We start from the raw sequence: 21138 nt of genomic DNA on the forward strand, positions 1-21138 counted from the left end.
TGTACGGAAATACATTCATTTGTTTACTGGTTAACATTCCTTCTTGATCACCCGAAAATTGGTCTCAATTTCATGTACAATACAGATCACACTTCCACTTCAACGACAAATTCCTCCTACCAAACATGGAACGCTCAACTACTGGGATGCTCGGATAAATAAGGAAGTGAACAGAAGACTAAAATTAATTACTAGACTCAACATCATCTGAATGTGACTATCAAGAAAGTATAGCATCAGGTACTGTACTATTACTGTAGAAGGTAGAAATGGAAAAATCAACAAAATAGAAGTAAAGAAACGCATTAAAATATGTTACAACACTAATATTTTAAATATTTTCGTAGACCAGAAAATATTTAAAATGCTACTCCTAATATCGGGTATTTCAAAAGTAAGATATGAAATTGTCACAGGCCACATCGAATGCAGTGTTTTCATTGTCCATAGAGTCTCTGGCGTATACCTAAAAATTTTAAATAGCAAATATGTAACTTTCACACCATTTAAAAGATTAAGGAGGGGGGGGGGGGAATGTGAAAGTTTTCGTGTGATGCATCGTTCGTGAAATGGGCAATATTTCACAGCAAATTCTCGCGGTCACATAAACCTCATAATTAAAAGTTGGCTATTTCGCAAACGTTGGGCTACACGAAAAACTTTTTCGCAGAAAGTTGTTCGCTTTTTCATGACCTTTTTCAATTATGTAAAAAATTACATATATCGCCACTTAAAGTGTCAGGGTGACCTCCGGGACCCTGTGGGGCAAGCACAGCACTCCATTCGATATACCCTCTAACATTTTCCAATTTCACTTTTTGTTTAATCCTATAATCTCTAACCGTTTCTGTTTTATAAGCACTGCACGTTTTATCTGAAACACCCGGTATATAAAACAGTAACTTGTAAATGTACTCATACAAACGGATTACTTGCAGTTTTTCACGAGCCACTTGAATAAGTTTCTTTGAGAAGGACAGTCACTGTTTTGTATATATTTAGTTATGGATGGACTTCACCGTATGGGTCTAGAGTTGCGATTCATATGAAAATGACATCAGTCAATGACGTATGTATATTTTTATCTGTCTGAAAACTAGCCTTCACTGATTCGTGCTACTTTCAAAACCAGTTATTGTACTGCTGATAATTATGTCAAGTTTTCTCATGAATTCTTAGCCACAATCTGTTCAAGCTTATTATTTATGTTTGAGCAGATTGTAGTAAGAATTTATGTGAGAATCCTATAGAACAGCAAGGATCGCTATTTAGTCTTCAAATGTAATTCATACTGTAATGCATTGCGAAGAATGTACAGAAATATAATCAAGTATACAAACTTACGAAAGGTTATTTTAGACATACTTACCTAAAATATTTTGAAACACACCAATTATTTTACTATGCAAAAAATAACTTTTGAATTTTCAATACCGCATAGAGTTTGATACATATTTAAAAATGTAGGTATTTGATCGTGAATAGACCTGAATATGTAATACGTTATCTAAAATTCATTCTCTGAAATCGAATAATAATAATAATAATAAATTTCCTCAATAATGTTGAAGTACGACATTGCTTACACTAGTGAAATCCCAAACCTACATTTGAGAACAGACTGCATCCAATCATTTTCACATACATACATATATACATACAACAAAACAAAATTATTAATCTGAATTACTGTCTTAATGTCTAGTAATATCAAGTTATTATGCCTGTAAATCTATCCCTTACAACTCTGTTTAACATATAATTATGCTTGAAATATCATTTGAAGTCACTTGGTTTCTCATTGATATTTTCTTTATTCCTTCAAAGAATGTATGACTAGAAGATTCAGATATATGCCTATGAATTAATTACAAAAAGTAAAAACTTGCTAACATAACGCATATACACACAATGAAAAAAAACATAAACACGTAACTTCTCGAATCCGTGAAAAATTAATTATCATCGGCATTTTGACCTCAACTGATTAATAAAATAGATTTCCTAGATTTACGGCTGAATATTATACTTCTATTCACTGTAGGGTCAATCCATTAAAATTATCCAGTTTCAGATAAAATTGTTGCTGACAAAATTTATTATTTTTTAACTTTTGTACACAAAAGTGTAAAGTATTTAGAGAACTGAAAACAAGCATTCATTCATTGTCTGATGTTCATTTTTTGTCTTTCTTCAGAGACCACTCTGTATAGACGTGTAAGCCTATTTGGAACAAAAGTTTTGCAGCAAACTCCGTAGCTCAGTTATTTTTGAAGATATTCATTCTAAACAAAAACTATTTGAAGGAGAATTAAATGTACATCTTATGACCAGTCCACACTTAAGCCTCCTACATTAAAAGTACCTTTAAAAATTGGTTGAAAGTTAAAGTTTAAAAAAATACAATTTGTCACTTTTAAATTAAAAATTTTAAAGAAAAAATACAATTCACTTTCTTTTATAGGCTTCTTGGTACGGTATACTATGTAGGTACTTCCCGAAAATATTTGATACCTCAGTTTTTTTTTTTTTTTTGTTAATTTTTTTTTTCAAACAACGCGATTTTTCGGAAATCGATTATGATCAACCTACCTCAAATCTTCACAAAATAATCTCTATTTGTGTGGTGACATAAGTGTAAAATTTGATCACTCACGCAACTGAAACTGTCAAGGCTAAGTAATCAAACTGTAATTGTTTACAACAGCTACTTCTCATCTCCCGTGTATGTGGATACTTCTTACTGTTGTGCAACCTACAGAATTGATTCTATATCATGTACAAGTGGTAATAGAACACACAACAAACCCAGATCATGTTGTGTTCACACTCTTAACAAGGAGTGTGAATACAGAGCGATCTCGGTTTGTTATGTGCTGGATTACCACTTGTACATCAAATAGAATCATTTTTGTAGGTAGTACAACAGTAAGAAGTATCCACGTGCACGGGACATGCAATATGTGTTTTCAAATCCCCCACACATAGTCATACATTAAGTACAAGGGCAAATTTCAGGAATGCAACGAAAAAGAGAATAAGGACCAGAAAGCATTCATTTTCACATACCTCAAATCGTTGGTGAAGCTCTCTACTTGAGAAATATAAACCACTCAAAGTTAATGCCTAGAATGACCTACTCAGGAGCATAGAAGTGCTTAGCGTTAAGAGGTTGTAAAATTCAAAATGTGATATGCTGTTTGCATTTTATTGACCTAAAATAATAATTCGTAACATGTGAAGAATTATGTACTTTTTCCTTTATAAAAAATATCACTAACAAACCAATTTGAGAATCCACCTTAGAACTGTTTGCAGTGACGGCCATCGGCACATAAAGCAAGTGATGATTTCTAATATAATATTGAACACTCTATACATACAAAATTATCGCTGATTAACTACCATAGAAGACACTCAAAGCACTTTTTACAACTTGAGTTACACGTGGCGTTATCCTGCGATCAAACCTCCTGCCATTTTGTTCTTCCTCAGCAACTGCTGTCGCCACCTACATCAATGTGCGAAGACCCATCTACAAGTTGCATTCGTCGCGTCGCATCAAACATTTGAAACGCGCTACTCGTCAAAACAAACAGACCGGAGAAACAACAGGAGAGGGGAATCCAGATACGCTTGGTTTATTTCTTCAATCACTCATTAACTATTTCCAACTAACTTGGTTACCCACTTTCTAATATCCTAGATAGTCAATCAATAATTCCTAAAAAGTACGGTGTTTCTCCTCCTCCCCAAACGGGAAGTAGCGCTCGATAACTTCAACCACTTGTTGCTACGCAAATAACAACTGTCTTGTAAAAATTTAATATTTTCAACTGTGTCCTTTTTGAGATATTTCAGGTTAAACATAGCCAATTTTCGAAAAACTGCAATGTCTGAAGCCCCCGCGAACCAAACTTTTCTGATATCATGAGGCCTATATCTGGAATAAAATTTAATCGTCAGTCTTGTGTTTTCTTCTAAAATTTTTAATTTGAAAAATAATTTCAGTTTTTCAAACTAACTTTTAACAATACTTTAAAGGCGTTTGTAGTGTAGTAGGCTTAAATGTGCGCTGGACATAAAATGTTGTACATTTAATTCTCTTTCAAATGATTTTAGTTTGAAATCAACGTCTTCAAAACTAAATGAGCGTTTACCGCAAACATTTGCAAAGTGTAAAATAGACTGACGCGCCTACACAAAATGACCGCTGAAGAAAAAAACTGAACATCTGAAAATGAACGAATGATTGTTTTCAAATCTCCCGAGACAGTACAACTTTGTGTACAAAAATTAAAAGATAATAAATTTTGTCACTAACCATCATTGGTTGATTTGATATGGATTTACCCTGTACTGAGAAAATAAAGACGTTCAAGATAGAACATTCTTCATAATATGCTACAGAGATCAATAAATTGACCTTCAAAGATCAAAGAGGAAACAAACGTAAGTATCGAAATACGAAAATGAAATACTAACATACTCACATACACACAAAAGAAAATTACGAAAACTTCTCACAGCAGTAACCGTACCTTAATCGAAGCTTCACCTTAGAAAGAAAATAAATAAATACAAACTGCAGAACTTTTCGTTGACAGTATTAACACATTTTTTTTTTTAAATACTGTACAATTAGCTTCAAAATGTGTTTTCCTTTAACAATACCTATATATTATCCGTTAACAAATGGGAACGGACCTAGTTCATTTTTCTGCATAACATTGCTTTCATTAACACAATTAATTTAGGGGAATTAAGTAACTAAAATATTTTCCGAAATAAAACTCATGATTGTATAATGAGACAACAAAAAAATACATCACTCACAAAAGTACAAGATATCAAAAAGAAAGCGATGAGTAAGGAAATTACATTCTATACCTACATTTTTGCTTTAAAACACGTTAATTATAAATGTCTGTCTGATTTCAATTTTTGTATCAGCACACTGCTGTGCCATTCCAGACTTCTTCACACACCTTTCGTTCCCTAACAGAGGCTGTTCAGAACATTATTACGCCTGTAAAGTCATCTGCTGACTAGTAGTGATCAAACTTCTTTTAAATTGTAAAATGAAATACTTTAAATTCAATGGATTAAAGAAACACACCTTTCGCCAACTATACTTCGAATCGATATACAGTGATCATTATCATCGGAACAAGAACAGGAAAAATAAAACTTATGGTACGTACGTAACAGAATTAGAACTCCAAAGCAGATCAACATAAGTAAATCATAAATATGCAGTGGTATTATTCTAATTTTTTAACAACTGGCGAGTGTGTGTGTGTGTAGAGAGAGAGAGATTATACATGGACAGATGTAACTCCCTTAGGAAACAAACCACACAAGGCAGACAATACTTTTTTTTTTTTTTTTACTGGATAGCACAAGTGACAGGTAGTGACCTACACAGCAACTAATACAAAATAATGTGACGAAATTAGGTAGCATTGCGAATATCTTGGAAAGAATTATCCTAGATAGATGGTTGTCAGAAAGTATTGGAAGGACCTTAATCCGGCAATGGATTGACAATTGTTGATAATAGTGTGTACAGATTTCATATATAGATAACCCTCACCACTACTCTCATGTGATCCCAGTTCTCATTCTTGATATCTGAGCATATGAGATTAAGAAATAAACGCTTATACCTTCTTCTGTGAGATCGTATGTTTAACTCTGTAGCTGTAAGAATTTCTAAAAACATAGATAGTTAAACTAAAATTTACTTTTCCTGGGTACAACTGGGTAAAATTTACTGTTATATCTGGGTATGTCAAACGGTTCTGCGAACTGGAAATATTTTAACAGCACCACTGTAAATGTGTCATAACGGGAAGTAGAAAGTGTCGTAAACGTACATGATCCTTGTGAACAAAAAGTTTTAACTTCTACTGTTCTGCCCCTGTAAACAGCTTTAAGAGCTGTCAAACTCAAAAGGAACTCGGCTTGGTCTTTTGTATCATGTTGACTTATTTATCAGATTAAACGTCGAATTTTCACTGACTTATCAGCAATGTGAACATACAGGTAAGAAAAAAGAGGAGTTTCCAGGTGACAGAATGAGTATAATTACACACGTTCTAACTACATACACTAAAAATCTTTAAGTTCCCAATGCGGCTATTGACAATATACAAATCACAAGTTATTGTGTTTGTTGAGATATGTGCCTTTTGAGTTTATTTATCCATTACATTCTGTTTTATTTAATGACAAAGAAATCTGAAATTAGTTAGAAACACAAAATCAAATTTTCCTCTACTAATATTAGAAATTTGAAGAAATGGGAAATGAAAAATTTAAAATCATTGCAACATACTAGCCAGCTAACTAGGTACTCAATCTTCTCCAGATAAGCTGTAGTAATAGCTGTTAAATTGAAGAACATTTCTGAAACAATCAGAAGGATTATAAAGTTAGTTGGCCAACTAATTTCGCTAATGTGCTTTTGCTTGTATATAATTCTAATTATCAACTTTCCTTTCTACCTTTCCTGAAATTTTCGAAATGAAACACTGAAATTGAAAACCAACATCAGATATAAGTAATATTAAAACAAAAAGCACCTAATAAACCTGCCTTCCATGGGCGCATGGAACACATCGGCACACAAGATTAAAACTGTTCTTTGGAAAAGCAGGTATTACTAATTTGATGTTCCGAACAAATTTACATGTGAATAGTTACCGAGTTAGTGTCTGTAGTAGCAAAAGAAACGGTCAACTTAAGTTCATTGAAAAGGTCACAGTCTAATTATGCTCAATGCTAGTTCACTTACATCATCAGATCTAACCAAAATAACATCTTATTTTCCAAGTCCCCGGTAATAATTTCTCTCTCTGACAAAAGATTTAATCTTTAAATCTTTCGAAACGAAAAACTTTTAATTATACATTATCATCAATAATTTTCTTTCTTTCTTTACTTATATATATACGAAGTTCCAAAACAGAAATGAACAAGCTACAGAATTGAGTCTATTTTCTGTGGAATTGAACGTCTTACTTGTATGTTCACGATTTGATCATATGATAATATAAGTCGTCCTCTTTTGGATCCACACGAAAAAACTATACTAGAAATCAAAACTAAATTATTCAAGTCTATGTATTTTTCACAAATTTTCAGATAACTGCAAACCGCAAAGTAACATCCATATACTTTAATAAAAAAAATAAATAAAAAAATAAAAATAAAAAAAAACTTACCGAATTATTCTTCAACAGCATTTGTCCATACAAAAAGACCATATAATATATTTTTAAAAAATTCAACAGTATTTTACCTATATAAAAATTTCATCTCATGATTCTCAAACAAAGACGGTAAAACAAGCTAAGTGATACTTCAACAGTATTTATCTATAAGAATAAACAAAATTTGCCTATGAAAAGATAACGTCGGGAATTCGACAGTTTCTCCTCATACAGAAAGACAATCTCATGATCTTCAAACAAAATTTTCGTCGATTTCTTCAATTGTATTTACATATCAAAAAGCTGACCTCATATTCTGTAACAAATTTCTCGTAGACGTTTCTTTGACAACCTATACACTTATACAAAAAGATTCTTATAATCCCCCCAAAATATTATGAAAACACAAATCTAAGTGATTCCTTACCACTAATTATACGAAAACATGATGTTATGATTCGCAGGCAAAATTAACCTAAAGTAAGACAATTTTTCGAAAATCATCTACATATGTGAAAAGGAAAGCTTGTGATTCTTAAATAAAATTTACCTATGAGATACAATCTACAGGATTCTCCAACATTATTTACTTTATGTGAAAGGGCAATCATATCATTCGCAAACAAAATTTTGAATACTATAATTATTCACTTAGTGTTCTATGAATGTTCGAATGATAGAAATTTTAATCATTAATTTGGATGAATATAAGAAATACACATGGATGATTTTCCCACAGAATTTACCTACACTTAAAGACTATACCTTGATATACAATGTAATTATTCACTAATAATGAGTATTCTATACATCCTTAGGTGTAACCTTAAATTTGTACTGATGCTTGAGTAACATGTACAGTATATAAATGAAAGATGGTCTCTCAGGAATCATATTGATTTTCCAATCAATTAATTTATCAAACAGTAGAACCAACTTCCATGAACTTCTAGAAACTGTATGGTCAACGATACATTTGGCACACTGTCAAATTTAATTTTTACTTACAGTAATTTTCTGCTATCCAAATATTGATTTTTTTTCTAAATAATTTGATCTGATTCTGGAAAGTATCAAAACTTGAGTTACAAAAAAAATTATAATAGTATAAATTTAGGTTCCAAAAGCATTAGATACTTTCATTATGGAATGGTGTTATTAAGTGTAAAAATATATCAATTCTTCATAATCTTGTTTTCCAAACACATACTGACAAACAGGTCTAACAATCTTTAGTAAGAGAATTTCAAATGTATGATTTTTGTTTCTGTGAGATAACTTTAAAAAAAATGCCTTTATGTTTACAACATTACACACTGTTATTTATTTTCTACACAGAAGGCATCACATCCATAATAGTAAACTTTAATATTAACTATCAGTATCTCAGAATTAATTCGTCAGATATTTGATTCATTCTCTAAAACTGAAACTTCTTCTTGAGTCTGGTTTTCCGTATGTAAATAGTCTAACAATTTTTTGTATCTTCAAACAAAAATGAATCCATGTCAAGGACATACAGAAGTACCACTTAAAAAATTCCAAAATTATTTTACGCTAAATGCTTTCCTTGTAACATTTCTATATTCATTCAATGGGAAAACTGTTTTATATTTTCGTTACTACCAATTTATCATGTGCCAAGAGCCAAATATATTAAGGGAATCGGAACTGGCATTGTTTTAATCATCATCTATACTGTTTTAACATTCATCTACATTTCAACTTAGTAAAAAGACAGAGTTCATAAGAAAATGAAATTAATTTCATTCACGTTGTAAAGAGCACTATTGACATTTCAAACTTTTAGTAAACTAGGGATGAAATAATGCAGAACTTATATGTTGAAAGCTGTTGTAATTCTTACTTTGCAATAACGCGCTGATGAACATAGATGAATGTTTGTTGTAAGGTCGTTTTACTTTTCTTCTGTAAAAATGTACAAAGGAATATAAATGGATGAAAAACAAATAGCAAACAATGTAGCATTTTGTTCCAATGATAACAATACACAAGATTTGCACCTTTTCTACATTATGTTTCTGTTATAAATAATAAATAAAGTGAAAGAGCATTTGTTTGAAGCAAAATTGTAACTATTCCACACAACAACACCAAGAAATGTTGTATTCATCTTAAATAAAATACTCGAAATTTATTTGCCACGTATTTTCCATGGTAATCATTTTTTAATACATGACAGACATCTTTTGAAAATGTACTTAGTGAAAAAAAAAAAAAAAAAAAAAGACGAAGTTTTCACATAGCTGTATAAGTCCAGGAGCAAACTGTTAATCATAAAAATAAATTTCAAAAAGTTATAATTATTAGAAAGAAGTGTCGCCCGTATGTAGAATTTCTTCAACAAAAATTTCATTTAAAACTAATTTCAATGCTTTAAGACTCAAGAATACAACCAACCACGCATACAGGTAATTTACAAATTCATTAATAAGTAGTAAAAAGTCTAAAATATAGTTGTGGAGTAGTGAAAAATACTGTCTATGATGTGACCGAAAAATTACAAAGCGACATTTTTTTTTCACCACTCAGTGTATATACACATATTTCAGCAAGTTTTTTAAAAAAAAGTTCTTTGTATTTTTATTTTAAATTGTATCTCTCACGGGACACATATTTTGTATATGCTGTAACTGACACCAAACACACTGAAGCCTGAAAAATAAGAAAAAAGTAATAGGAAATAAATAAGTACCAAATTAGATTTACATAAATTGTTATATTTTCTGTGCTGGAAAGCACGATTATGCAAATACAGGAAAGTACTCACCAATGCAGTCTTCGTCAAATTCAAGAGAGAACGAACTATTCTGTTAGTGTTTGTACGCAGTTGGGCATTCTTCATCACGAGAACACGAAGGTGATTTAAAAGAACAAATAATAAACAAAAGATGAAATCTAGCTTGTTAACAAACATAGACACGTACTCGGGAGTTGTTGTGAATTATTAAGCATCACCAAAACAATATGAACAGTAAAAGAAGCATACCTTTCCGTTTTTGTTGTTTGACTATTTAATCAATCTTCATGTTGTAGAAGCCAATATTGTGATAACATTTGAAAACTTCACAGAGTAGTTTGTTCTTTTCGAACGTGAAAGAAGGATGCATAAGTCAATCCTCTTCATATACAAAGTGAAAAATGAAATGAAATGAATAGTTTAACGTCCCACGATTATGCCTTTAAGCTAAACGAGAAGGGTGGTTAATGAAAGCGAAGGATTGTAAAATTAAATTATTTTACTCTCCCACCGGGAATCAAACACGCACTAACCACCAGTCAAGCGACGAGGGTCTTCATATGCACTTAGCTAGTTTCAAATACTTGACCCCATTTGTATTTCCAAAACTATAAAATGATCCAGCCAATTCAGTTTTCCGAGGGGAGTCCTCAAATCACACACGACCCTGCAATTTCCTAAATTTTCATATGTAACACACGATTTCACTAGTTTTCTTTTCTCAGTTTCACAAATTTTCTACTTGACTTTTAATTTTACTTGCGGTCTTTATTTTTTCTTTAGTTGTAAGCAACAGAAAAAAAAGGACCAGGAACCAGCATCTTTTAAAAGAGAAGTGTCTACCCTTTTCTTATCCCTGAAGGAAATCCGTTTAGAAAACGATAAGCAAGAAACAGGATTCAGACCCATATGGGTATACATTAAATACGTAAATATGATTTCTTTAAGATTTATGAAATTTTATATTTACCTTCCTTTGTCACCTTAAAATACTCATATATAGGAGGAATATTTTAACTGTAATCACTCATTACCTGTATCATACTTTTTCACTGAACCCGATGTTTTTTAGTATTATTTTTTAATACCCCTTTTCAGCAATATGGCTATACAATATGGGTAAATGTACTCCACCGGAAATCAGACTTCGTTATTTCGTATCGAAATAGGAACACTACTAGGCGGTTACGGGGAAGTTTAGAGGAACATGTTACGATTTGCCTTACTGGCTCATTTAACTATCATATGTTAGATATAACCTGTCTTCCGACAAAACACACAATATTTACTCAATTCTATAAATTTTACTACTGTTTTGCATTACAGCTGACTATAATGAGATATAGCCAAGTTGTATATTTTCCGAAAATTACGACGAATATACTCCGGCTATGTTTGAATATTTCACGTCCGATTTGGAAAAAAATACGAAGAACAAGCGTGAGTGGGTAAGTTACAAGTAAGATTAATTACAAACTCTCTATGAAATACCAAATTCAAGCCAAAGTTTCTAGGTCTGAATTACTGCCAAAATTTTTCATACTGATCTTTTGCTTTCCGCTATATTGAAATCCTTCGTAGCTTTGAAATCCTCTTATTTTGTTGTCGTTTGTTGAATTTTAGCCTAAATTTTCGGCACTAAGACTATATGAGACGTGCACCTACATTTAAGGCGGAATTCCAATCACCGTAATGCGTTCAAATTTCAATACTGTCTCCTACCAGAAATCGAACCCGGGATCCCTTGGATGAAAGGCGCGCGTTACCAACTAGGTGGGTATCTCTTATTATTTCATTTTGCATAAATGAGAACTTATATTCTCGATCTTACTTTTCATCCATATGTGTATTTTCACATCTTAACTACAGGGGGTAGACAAACAAATCTAAAAACACTTCATACAGGACACGTAAGTTTGGCCCTTCACTGTATAACGCGTGTTGCGGTTGCCAATCTTTTTTTTGTTTTCAATGTGTCATGTGGACCTTCCTCTTGCGTCACCAGTAACCCGTTCACCTGCGAAAGTGCGGTAAAATGGGCGACCTGACAAGACTTCCAAAGAGGCATGATCGTTGGTGCCCGTCTGGTTGGAGCTTCAGTGGCAACAGTGGCGAACATTGTGGGAGTATCGAAAGGCACTGTGTCCAATGTCACGAGGGCATACACAATTCATGGGCAAACGACGTCTGCAAAGCACAACAGTCGTCGAAAGACAATCCTGTCAGATAGGGACCGGAGGGCAATAAAACGGATTGTAGCAGCTAAAAAGAAGACCACTGATATGAAAATTAAGTCTGAACTCAATTACGGCTTACAGAACTCAGTTTCATCGAAAACAGTGCGACGGGAATTTCATAAAATGATAATTCACGGCAGGGGCGCTATCGCCAAACCTCTGGTCACAACAGTAAATGCGAAGAGGTGTATCCAGTGGTGGAAGGACTACAAGGCGTGGACTCATGAGCAGTGGAAACACGTAATGTGGTCCGATGAATCGACCTTCACCTTGTTTCCAACAACCGGTCGTGTTTACGTATGGAGAACACCGTCGCAGGGCTACGATACAGACTGTCTGCTCCCAACTGTAAAGCATGGGGTGGTTCTGTTACAGTATGGGCAGTGATATCGTGGTTTTCCGCAGGTCCCATCATAGCCCTGCATGGAATGATGAATGCTAAGGCGTATGAGGACATTTTGGGGGACCAGGTTCTACCCATGGCCCAAATATTGTTCCCTGATGGTGGTGGCATCTACCAAGATGATTTGGCACCCTGTCACGCTGCAAAAACGGTGAAATCATGGTTTGAGGAGCATGACCAGGAGCTATCACACCTAACTGGGTCCCACAATCACCAGATCTGAAAATCATTGAGCCATTATGGTGTGAGTTAGAAAGGCGTGTTCAGTCTCATTACCCTCCACCAGCATCCCTTAAGGAACTCGAGCATGTTTTGGAGGAACAATGGTACAAAATTCCACACACCACGATTCAGGAGCTGTATACGTCCATTCCACGTCGGATCCAAGCTGTTTTAGACGCAAAAGGAAGCAACACGCCATACTAGGTATGATTTTCACACTTTTGTAATCGTTTTAAATTTTTTTGTCCTACCCCTGTATATTCTATTTTAAAAATATCTATTGCTACCATATTTGTATTATCTAACGCAATAAAAGAAAAAAATGCATGTTTCTCGTGGGATAGTATCTTCTGCCGCTTCTAACTATGGAAGGTTTCAGAAAAATCAGTTCACTTCATTGTTTGACTTTATTAAAACGTTTAAAGATGTGAATCTTGGGGGTAAAAAAATAAAATATATTGTGTTTGCAAATGCAGTTTACGCATCACACAACCTAAATAGTATAACAGGCATAGAAAATAATAATAATAAAAAAAAACTGCTATATGTTAAGTTCCACATAACAAATATATATATAAAAAAATACTTGAAGGTTTGAAGTTTATCACAGGCATGCAGCACGTAAATATTTGACGTAGTAGGTATCGTTCTTACCCTCGCTAGTCCATGTTCAAACCTTCATCAAGTACTTTTATTTTCCTTCTTCGAAGGAATAGCTATAAAGTATTAAAGTTATGCTTATTAAGATAATAATATAAGACAAGTACGATTGTATCTCAAATGTAAGAGTGCTTTAGATTTTCTTCCATTAATAAAATAGAAATAAACTTACACCCAAAAATAAATATACACGTACTTGAAACGAACGTAGCAAGTTTCAACTATTTGACTCAATCAGTATCATTTGTGTGTCTGTTCGTCCATCTGTCTGTTTCACCATAACTCTCGTAAAACATTCGATTTTAATGAAACTTTCTGTATGCCTTCCTCCAATCTTTCAAAATAACTTTATTGTTTAACGTTGCAAGAATCAATCACGAGAATAACGGAGTAAGCAGAAACAAAATCAACCTAATGTTGCGAATCTTCACATATAGAGAGCGATTTTCTAAAAGAAACTACACAAAAACATTTTTAAATTTGATACAACGTTAGTGTATATTTTCTTTAAGGTATCCCAATGGGTGTAATTGAAACTGGACAACAAAAAGTTGGTATAAAGAGCAAGTTCCTCTACCAGTATTGAAATAATATGATACTAATATAATAATAATAATAATAATAATAATAATAATAATTTTCTCATAACTCTCAAAAATGATTCGATTTTGATGCAATATGACATACTTCATTTTAGGCTTCCGAATCACTCCATTGCATGGGGTTGATGTCTATCAATAATTTTTAGTGAATCTCCAGTGAAAAAAATAAATGTGTTCCACGATACTTTTCGTTAACATATACGTGGTATGATCAGTAAGTATAGTGAATGCTGTTGCACAGCGCCACCTATCGACGTTTTATCCATTTCAAGTACTAAGCCTGATAGTCTGAACCTTTGGGACAGCCAGTGTTGAGTTCGAACGAGTTGTCAGTCACTGGCTTCCAGATGCAGAACAATGAAGACGTGTTCAGAGTGTGTCGTGCATCATGGATTTCGAGAAATGCATCAACATTAAGCTTTGTTTTAAGCTTAAAAATAAATAAATAAATAAATAAAATAAAATAAAATATAAAAAAAAAAATAAAAAAAACTCAAAATGTTAAAATCGGTGTATGGCGATGAAATTCAAGAGTGTCTAGAAGTGATATGAGCGATTCAAAATTGCCAATGAGTCGGTTGAAGACTAGATACGATTGGAACGATATTCAATGTCAAAAACAAATTAAAACGTGCAAAAAGTGGCACAGGCGAATGACTATCGAGGGCTTCCCAAAGAACTAAACATCTCGTACGGACTCGTACAAAGCATTTTAACCGCTGATTTACAAATGAGAAGAGTGCGAAATTCGTTCCCCGATCCTCGCTTTTGATCCGCGAGTTTGTGACCGAAAAAATATTCCTGTCTATCCACATCCACCATACTCTCCGGATATAGCACAACGGGACTTCCGGCTCTTCCCAAAAATCAAAACTGTGCTAAAAGGAAGAACATTGCTGACATTGAGAAGGTGGCGACGGTGCAGTTGAAGACCTGAAGAAAGAAGAGTTTCGAAAGTGCTTCCAATCGTGGAACTAGCATTGCAATAAGTGCATCGCAAAGCTAAGGGGTTCGAAGAAGATTGGTTCATATAATTTGATGTATGCTTACTACTTTGTTCGTAATAAAATGATTCACCGTACTTTTTGATTACACCTCGTATATTGGGTTTTGTACTAACATAGCACATGTTTTCTTTGAGATTTTTAATGATTTCTCCTGGTTGCAGATAAAGTTAGTAACAATAAGGAATTAATTTACTGTATCGATCACGAAACAAGTTCCACGACAACTTTCCTAAACAAATATATTTTTTTCTTTTCTAGTAATACCTTGAGTATAGAATCAGCCGAGGATGAAGGAATGAATTTAACACGCTCCCTGCGAATTAGAAAATACAGTATTTTTACAAAAGCTATCGTAAAATATAATTAAGATTTTCAAAGTATAGTGTGTCCACAAAAACACTCCATCATTTCGATTGTTTATAAAATGAAAACTTTTTGCAATATCTTTGTAAATCAGGTGTCAGGAAATGCATTAACTCAAAATATTTTTGTTTCTTCCCTACAGGTTCTAACATTCACTCCTTGTTCCGATAGATGGCAGTAAATTCAAAATGGCGCTCGCCAAACAGCAAGGTAGCTGGTGTGTTTTGAAATTTTACTTAACAAAGAGTATTGTGTCTATACAACGTGCGCTCATGCGCAAATTTGATGTGAAATTACTTTATACAAGTCAATTTTGAAGTGGCACAAAGATTTTGTAGAAGAAGGGCATCTCTGACAAGCGAAAAGGACATTCCGTCCGACCACCAGTGCCGCAGCAAGTTGCTGATCGTATTTGAAAAATCTTTGTGTGGAACCCCAAGAAATCTGTGCGCAGAGCTAGCCAAGAACTACAAATCCAAAGAAGCACGGTTAGCAAGGGGTTACGCAATCGCTTGCACTTTCGTCCGTATGAACTGCAATCGGTGCAGAAGTTGAAACCTGAAGACCATCCAAAGCGACTGCAGTTCTGTTCGGATCTCCAGCAATTACTCGAAAATGATGATAACCTGATGTCCAAGATCATTTTCAGTGATGAAGCTAGATTCCACCTGCATGGAAAGGTCAACAGACACAATGTGCGAATATGGGAATCGAAGAATCCCTACGCCACACTGAGGGTGCAATGTGATTCACCCAAGTGTAATGTTTTCTATGCCATATCAGAACGGAGAGTTTATAGACCTTGTTTTTAAGATGTAAGTATGTCTGGCGAAAGTTACTTGGATGGTGACTATCTTTTCCAACAAGATGGAGCACCACTGCACTGGTATCGCAATGTCCGTAAGTTTCTCAATGAGCACCTGCCAAACAGATGGATTGGTCGTGATGGACGCAATGACCAAGTGTTTCTTCAATGGCCTCCTAGGTCACCGGATCTTACTTATGTGATTTATTTCTGTGGGGTACGTCAAAGACATAGTGTACGTACTCCACTACCCCAACTATGGAAATTCTGAAGGAACGAATCACAGAAGCTATCAACATAATCACGCCGGATACGCTTCGAAGTATGTGAAGTGAGTTTGATTATCGAATAGATGTTTGCCGCATAACATGTGGGGAAAACATACAGTGCCTGTAGTGAACATATACCATATGAAACTTTATGTGGATATACCTTTAAGCAAAAATTGAACACAAAATTCCGAAAGGTTTTCATTTTATAATCAACTAAAATCACGGAGTGCTTTTGTGAACACGTATATCTGGACTGCACGGCTTGAAGTGATGGAGTTCCGTTGCAATAAGCCGCCGTCTTACTGTCTCGTGAGCATGCTAATTCAACTGCTTTGTCTTTGAAGATAGATTAATGACGCAAAGGATGGTTCCGTACTTCTTCAACCAGAACTTAATCTTGGGCCGCTGATGTTGCCTGAAGTCTTCCACTTCAGGGTTTTGACCTAGTCCATTCTCTCAAGGCCGTAATTTTGGGGGAAGGGGAAGGCAACTACCCCCCATCCCCAGGGAAGCTCCCCGCCGTTCGAGAGGGCCCAGTTTAAGACATAATTTTCTTACTCCATATACGATACGAACATGAAATTATAAATGAAGCTTCGAACAGGTTCACTACATTACATAAACAAAAGAGCACACAAAAGGTAAATAAAAAAATGAGTCGTGGGCCCATTTCAGTAAGAAAATGTCTATTATTAGGAGCCCTAAAAATAATATTAATTCGTATGGCTTTGAGATTTGTCAATATTGTCTACTTGATTATTTTGTCATGTACGGAACGGGCCCAGAGGCGTACGGGAGGACCCACAGGTCCAGGAGCACATAAAAATAAGAGAAAAATCGAAAGCAGCAGCCTACTTTCGAATTTTGCAGGAGGGCCCAAAATATTAATGCTTGCTCCTCCCCAGAAAAAAAAAAATCTAAGTTACGGCGCTGCATTCTCTGTATCCCTGCTCCACGTGACTATCTAGCCACTTTCTCACAGTTCTAGGTTTAAAACTAACATCTCATGCAATTAAAACATCTTCTCACCACTAGCAGCACGATCAACAATCTTGCCTTTATGAGCGGCAGTGAAATCTAAAGAACCTAAAGTGACCAGACGTTCCATTTTAGCCGCTGTCCTTCTTTTTCTGATTATCAACCAGAAAATCGTCTAAGTGCTCCGTTTGTAAGTCACAATGAACAAAATGTCCCGAAAGTGTTATTTAAACTATAAACGATGAGAGGAAATTCTACACTCTTTCGTTAAAATGACGGTATATAGAGCTATTTTTCGTATCAACACTGATGGGGAATTTTTATGGTTTGCACCGCTCTCCGCTGGTATAGTAGCTAACGCGCGTGCCTTGAGTGCATGTGGTTTCGGGTTTGATTTCCGAGCGAGAATACAAAAGTTAATTTTAGAATCATTCATTTTCATTAATCATCCTTCTGCTTTAGCCTAATTGGCGTGGAGCATTCAAGTAAACAGTTACATTTTATTTATTTTTTGACCATGCTGGAAACTTTTAAATATTGAGTGTTTGGTGCCTTTGAATGCGTTGTGTATTTGGTAACTTGAGAACATTGCTGGCACCTAACGCTATCTGGTCGTCCTTCTATGAGGTTGACAGACGGACGACCAAAACAACAAAAAGTTGAATCACACCTAAAATTGTAACAATGTTTTTCTTTTTGCTGTTCTTCTACTTGAGCAATGAAAAAACAAAAAAGTACGGCGCAACGAAAAATCGAACATCGGTCGTGTGGATGTAAACTCTGTACGGATCCAATAAGCTACGGAACAGTATGTAGCAGCGTTCGTGTACGCTGCAAATATGTGGCTAATAGTTGTAAGTTTCAAGTTGTGAAAGTAGTTTTATTTTCTTGTTTTTATTAAGTTCTATGATACTTCTATTGTGTCTTGTGTGAACTGCAAAGAGGAAAATTATACACTTACCGATTTTTTTAAAGGTTGGGCCTTAAATTTTGTTTAAAATACTTAATTAAATCGCCAGGTGGTAGAAAGTTAAGCGTACCGGTTTCATTCTCATAGTAAGGGGCAAAATGTACTATTCCACAAAACATGCATATTTTATTGTGAAAGATAATACCTACTTACTATTATGTTACCACGCAGTATTCTGAATTAGTTGGTCCCAATCGATAGATGTTTGATACACTTCTTGCTGAAGCCACAATTCATAGTGTTGCTTAAATTCCTCAGTCAGCTCCACCGGACGACCAAGAACACTTGTAATACAGTTATCTACTGGCTCATAATCTGGATCCTAAAACAAAAACAGAACGAAAAATTATCTCAGAGTACACAACACATTTGGTGAGTGAGAAACTAAAACAGAATTCATATAATAATATGTTGGGCACGTTAAACTAGCAGACATCATTACGTACAATCAATAACAACAGATGATTTATTTCAACTAAAATTTCATTATTGTTATTATTATTATTATTAACTATGTCATATAATCGAAATTTTGATATTAACTTTTCTCTCTTTACGGCTTTGTAGAATTTCGAAGAAAAAAAAGAATATTCTCGTATTCCTAATGTTCCATTATTATGCTGTATACATTATCGAAAACTCAAACCACACTGGTAGTCGAATATATAACCTACGTATCGAAGATACGTGTACTAACTTTGGCTATTTGAACAAAGTACTGCAAACGTCAGTCAAGTCTCTGGGATTATTGTGAACAATATTTTTCCTAAAAACTGTTATTGATAGTTGTAGAGTGTAGCATTCAAGCTTCACTGAATATTAAGAACAGCAGTACAATACAAAGTTACATTCAGAAGATTGAAGTGATTAATATGAACGCGTTATGTAGCTAGAAAGTGAACCAAAAGTCTTATGGCACACAGTTGTTATAAATTGTGTTGCGCTTCTTCATTAATACATGATAGTATTGGTGTTACTAGCTTTGAACATTTTCCCTCCCACAATTTCACAAATAAGTTAGTGTGTGCGGGAATTGAAAACTGGCTAAATAATAATAATAATAATGTATGTAGGTATGTATGTAAACTGATGATGGATATGCAACTAGTGCTGCGCACAAGACCAAAGTCTCAGTTATGCTCCTCTGGAGAATTTGGAAATTAAAGAAAATATACTCCTCCGGCAATCGAGTACAATGAAGATAATACAACTTAGAAACCCAAATGATACTTGACAATATGGATGCTGGTGTGAAAAATCATCCAATGAAATCTCTTTAACTTCTTTCTTTAGCAGTCAAATCGATTGAACTTGCAATCATACAGAAACTAGACAGTTTCTATGATTAATTTACATTATAAAGTAGGGGACAGACGTTAGTCTACCTAACAGCTCTAATTCGTTGTGGAATGAAGGCATGTAAATCACCAATGATTTCCAGAGAAATGCTGAATTATTCCGTCAACAAGAATGGAGGAGGATATCTACTCCGGAGCCGCAGCTCCAGAACTGACCACAAGTTTTGAATAATATTGAGGTCAGACGGGCCAGAAAGTGTGTTGTAGTTCAGACTGACGTTTATGAAACCATACCCCAGAAATACAGAAGTGTGAGTTGGCGTGCTATCATCTTTGAAAATTGTGTCGTTGACCAGAAACATGTGAATCAAATGATGCACGTGTTAGGAAAGAAAATAATTTTTTAAAAAATCCACATAATTATTTGCAATAATGCGACCTGCGATGTCAGAAACACTAGGAGATAGTGTCCCACACCACCAGGAAGCCGCCACCATGTTTCATGGTAGAGAGGAGACAGTTTCAAGCACAGGCTTTTTGAGCATCCGTCATACATAAACATTGTCTGTTGAATTAATCGGACCAAATTACAAGTTTCCAATCATCGGCGGTAAACTTTGCATTCTCTCAGTTCCATTCTCTTTCCTCTGAAGCATTGCTGGTGCGCTGAGTGATTTGGAAACTACTACCTGACCATAAATATTCCAGATATGCAACTCGTGTGGGACTGTAATTGTCCCAATAGACTGTTCCAGGTACTGATTGGATTTTCCAGTCACTTTCGCTACATTCACCCTACGGTCTTTGGTAACAATCCTTTTCAATGCTCAGCGAATCCTGTCACTGAGGCTTCTCTTTCATCCACAATTACCCTTCGTTTATGTTGTTTTTTTCATGATTTCTGTATGCCATAACCGCCTTAGCTCGCTTAACACTGTTGCTCGCAAGACACCTAACATATTGGCAACCTTAGATAATCTTGCACCAAACCAACCATACATTTAAGATTTAACATTCTCAAACTCAGAGAAACATCAAACTTCACGTCTCCACATCACCCAGTGCTACACTTCAAACATTTTGTGTGTTCAAATTATACGTGTCTTCCATTCTCAGAGAGAGATGGAAAAACACATCACCATCCTACGCGAACTACCCCTGGTCTTAACCTTAACACATTGCCTTACTACACTCATTCCCTTTTCCACAATTTTGTTTATTTTATTTTCATATTTTATTTATTATGACATTTTTATTTATTATTTTGTTTTTATTAATTTTCTCATTAATTTTGGTTTTCCAAACTTTTTCCCTACATTACATATTTTTTCTCTTTATTAATT

The 21138-nt window shown here is 34.5% G+C and overlaps 1 protein-coding gene across 3 annotated transcripts in view; it reads right to left on the minus strand.

Moving 5' to 3' along the window:
• Positions 1–2385: 2385 nt before the first annotated feature.
• The window catches only part of Strip (striatin interacting protein), a 239683-nt gene continuing 220930 nt past the window's right edge, over positions 2386–21138 (minus strand). For 2 of the 3 annotated variants that reach the window (XM_081762663.1, XM_081762661.1), the window contains 2 exons: positions 18651–18819; positions 2386–9893 (listed from right to left, as the gene is read on the minus strand). In XM_081762663.1, the coding sequence (XP_081618789.1) occupies positions 18658–18819 (162 nt within the window). In that variant the 3' untranslated portion in view covers positions 2386–9893; positions 18651–18657. Of the gene's footprint in view, positions 9894–18646; positions 18820–21138 lie in introns of all 3 variants that reach the window. The other variant, XM_081762662.1, reaches the window with a different exon arrangement.

Source organism: Thermobia domestica, chromosome 6 (genome assembly GCF_964235325.1).
Source record: "Thermobia domestica chromosome 6, izTheDome1.hap1.1, whole genome shotgun sequence".
Lineage (NCBI taxonomy): Eukaryota > Metazoa > Arthropoda > Insecta > Zygentoma > Lepismatidae > Thermobia > Thermobia domestica.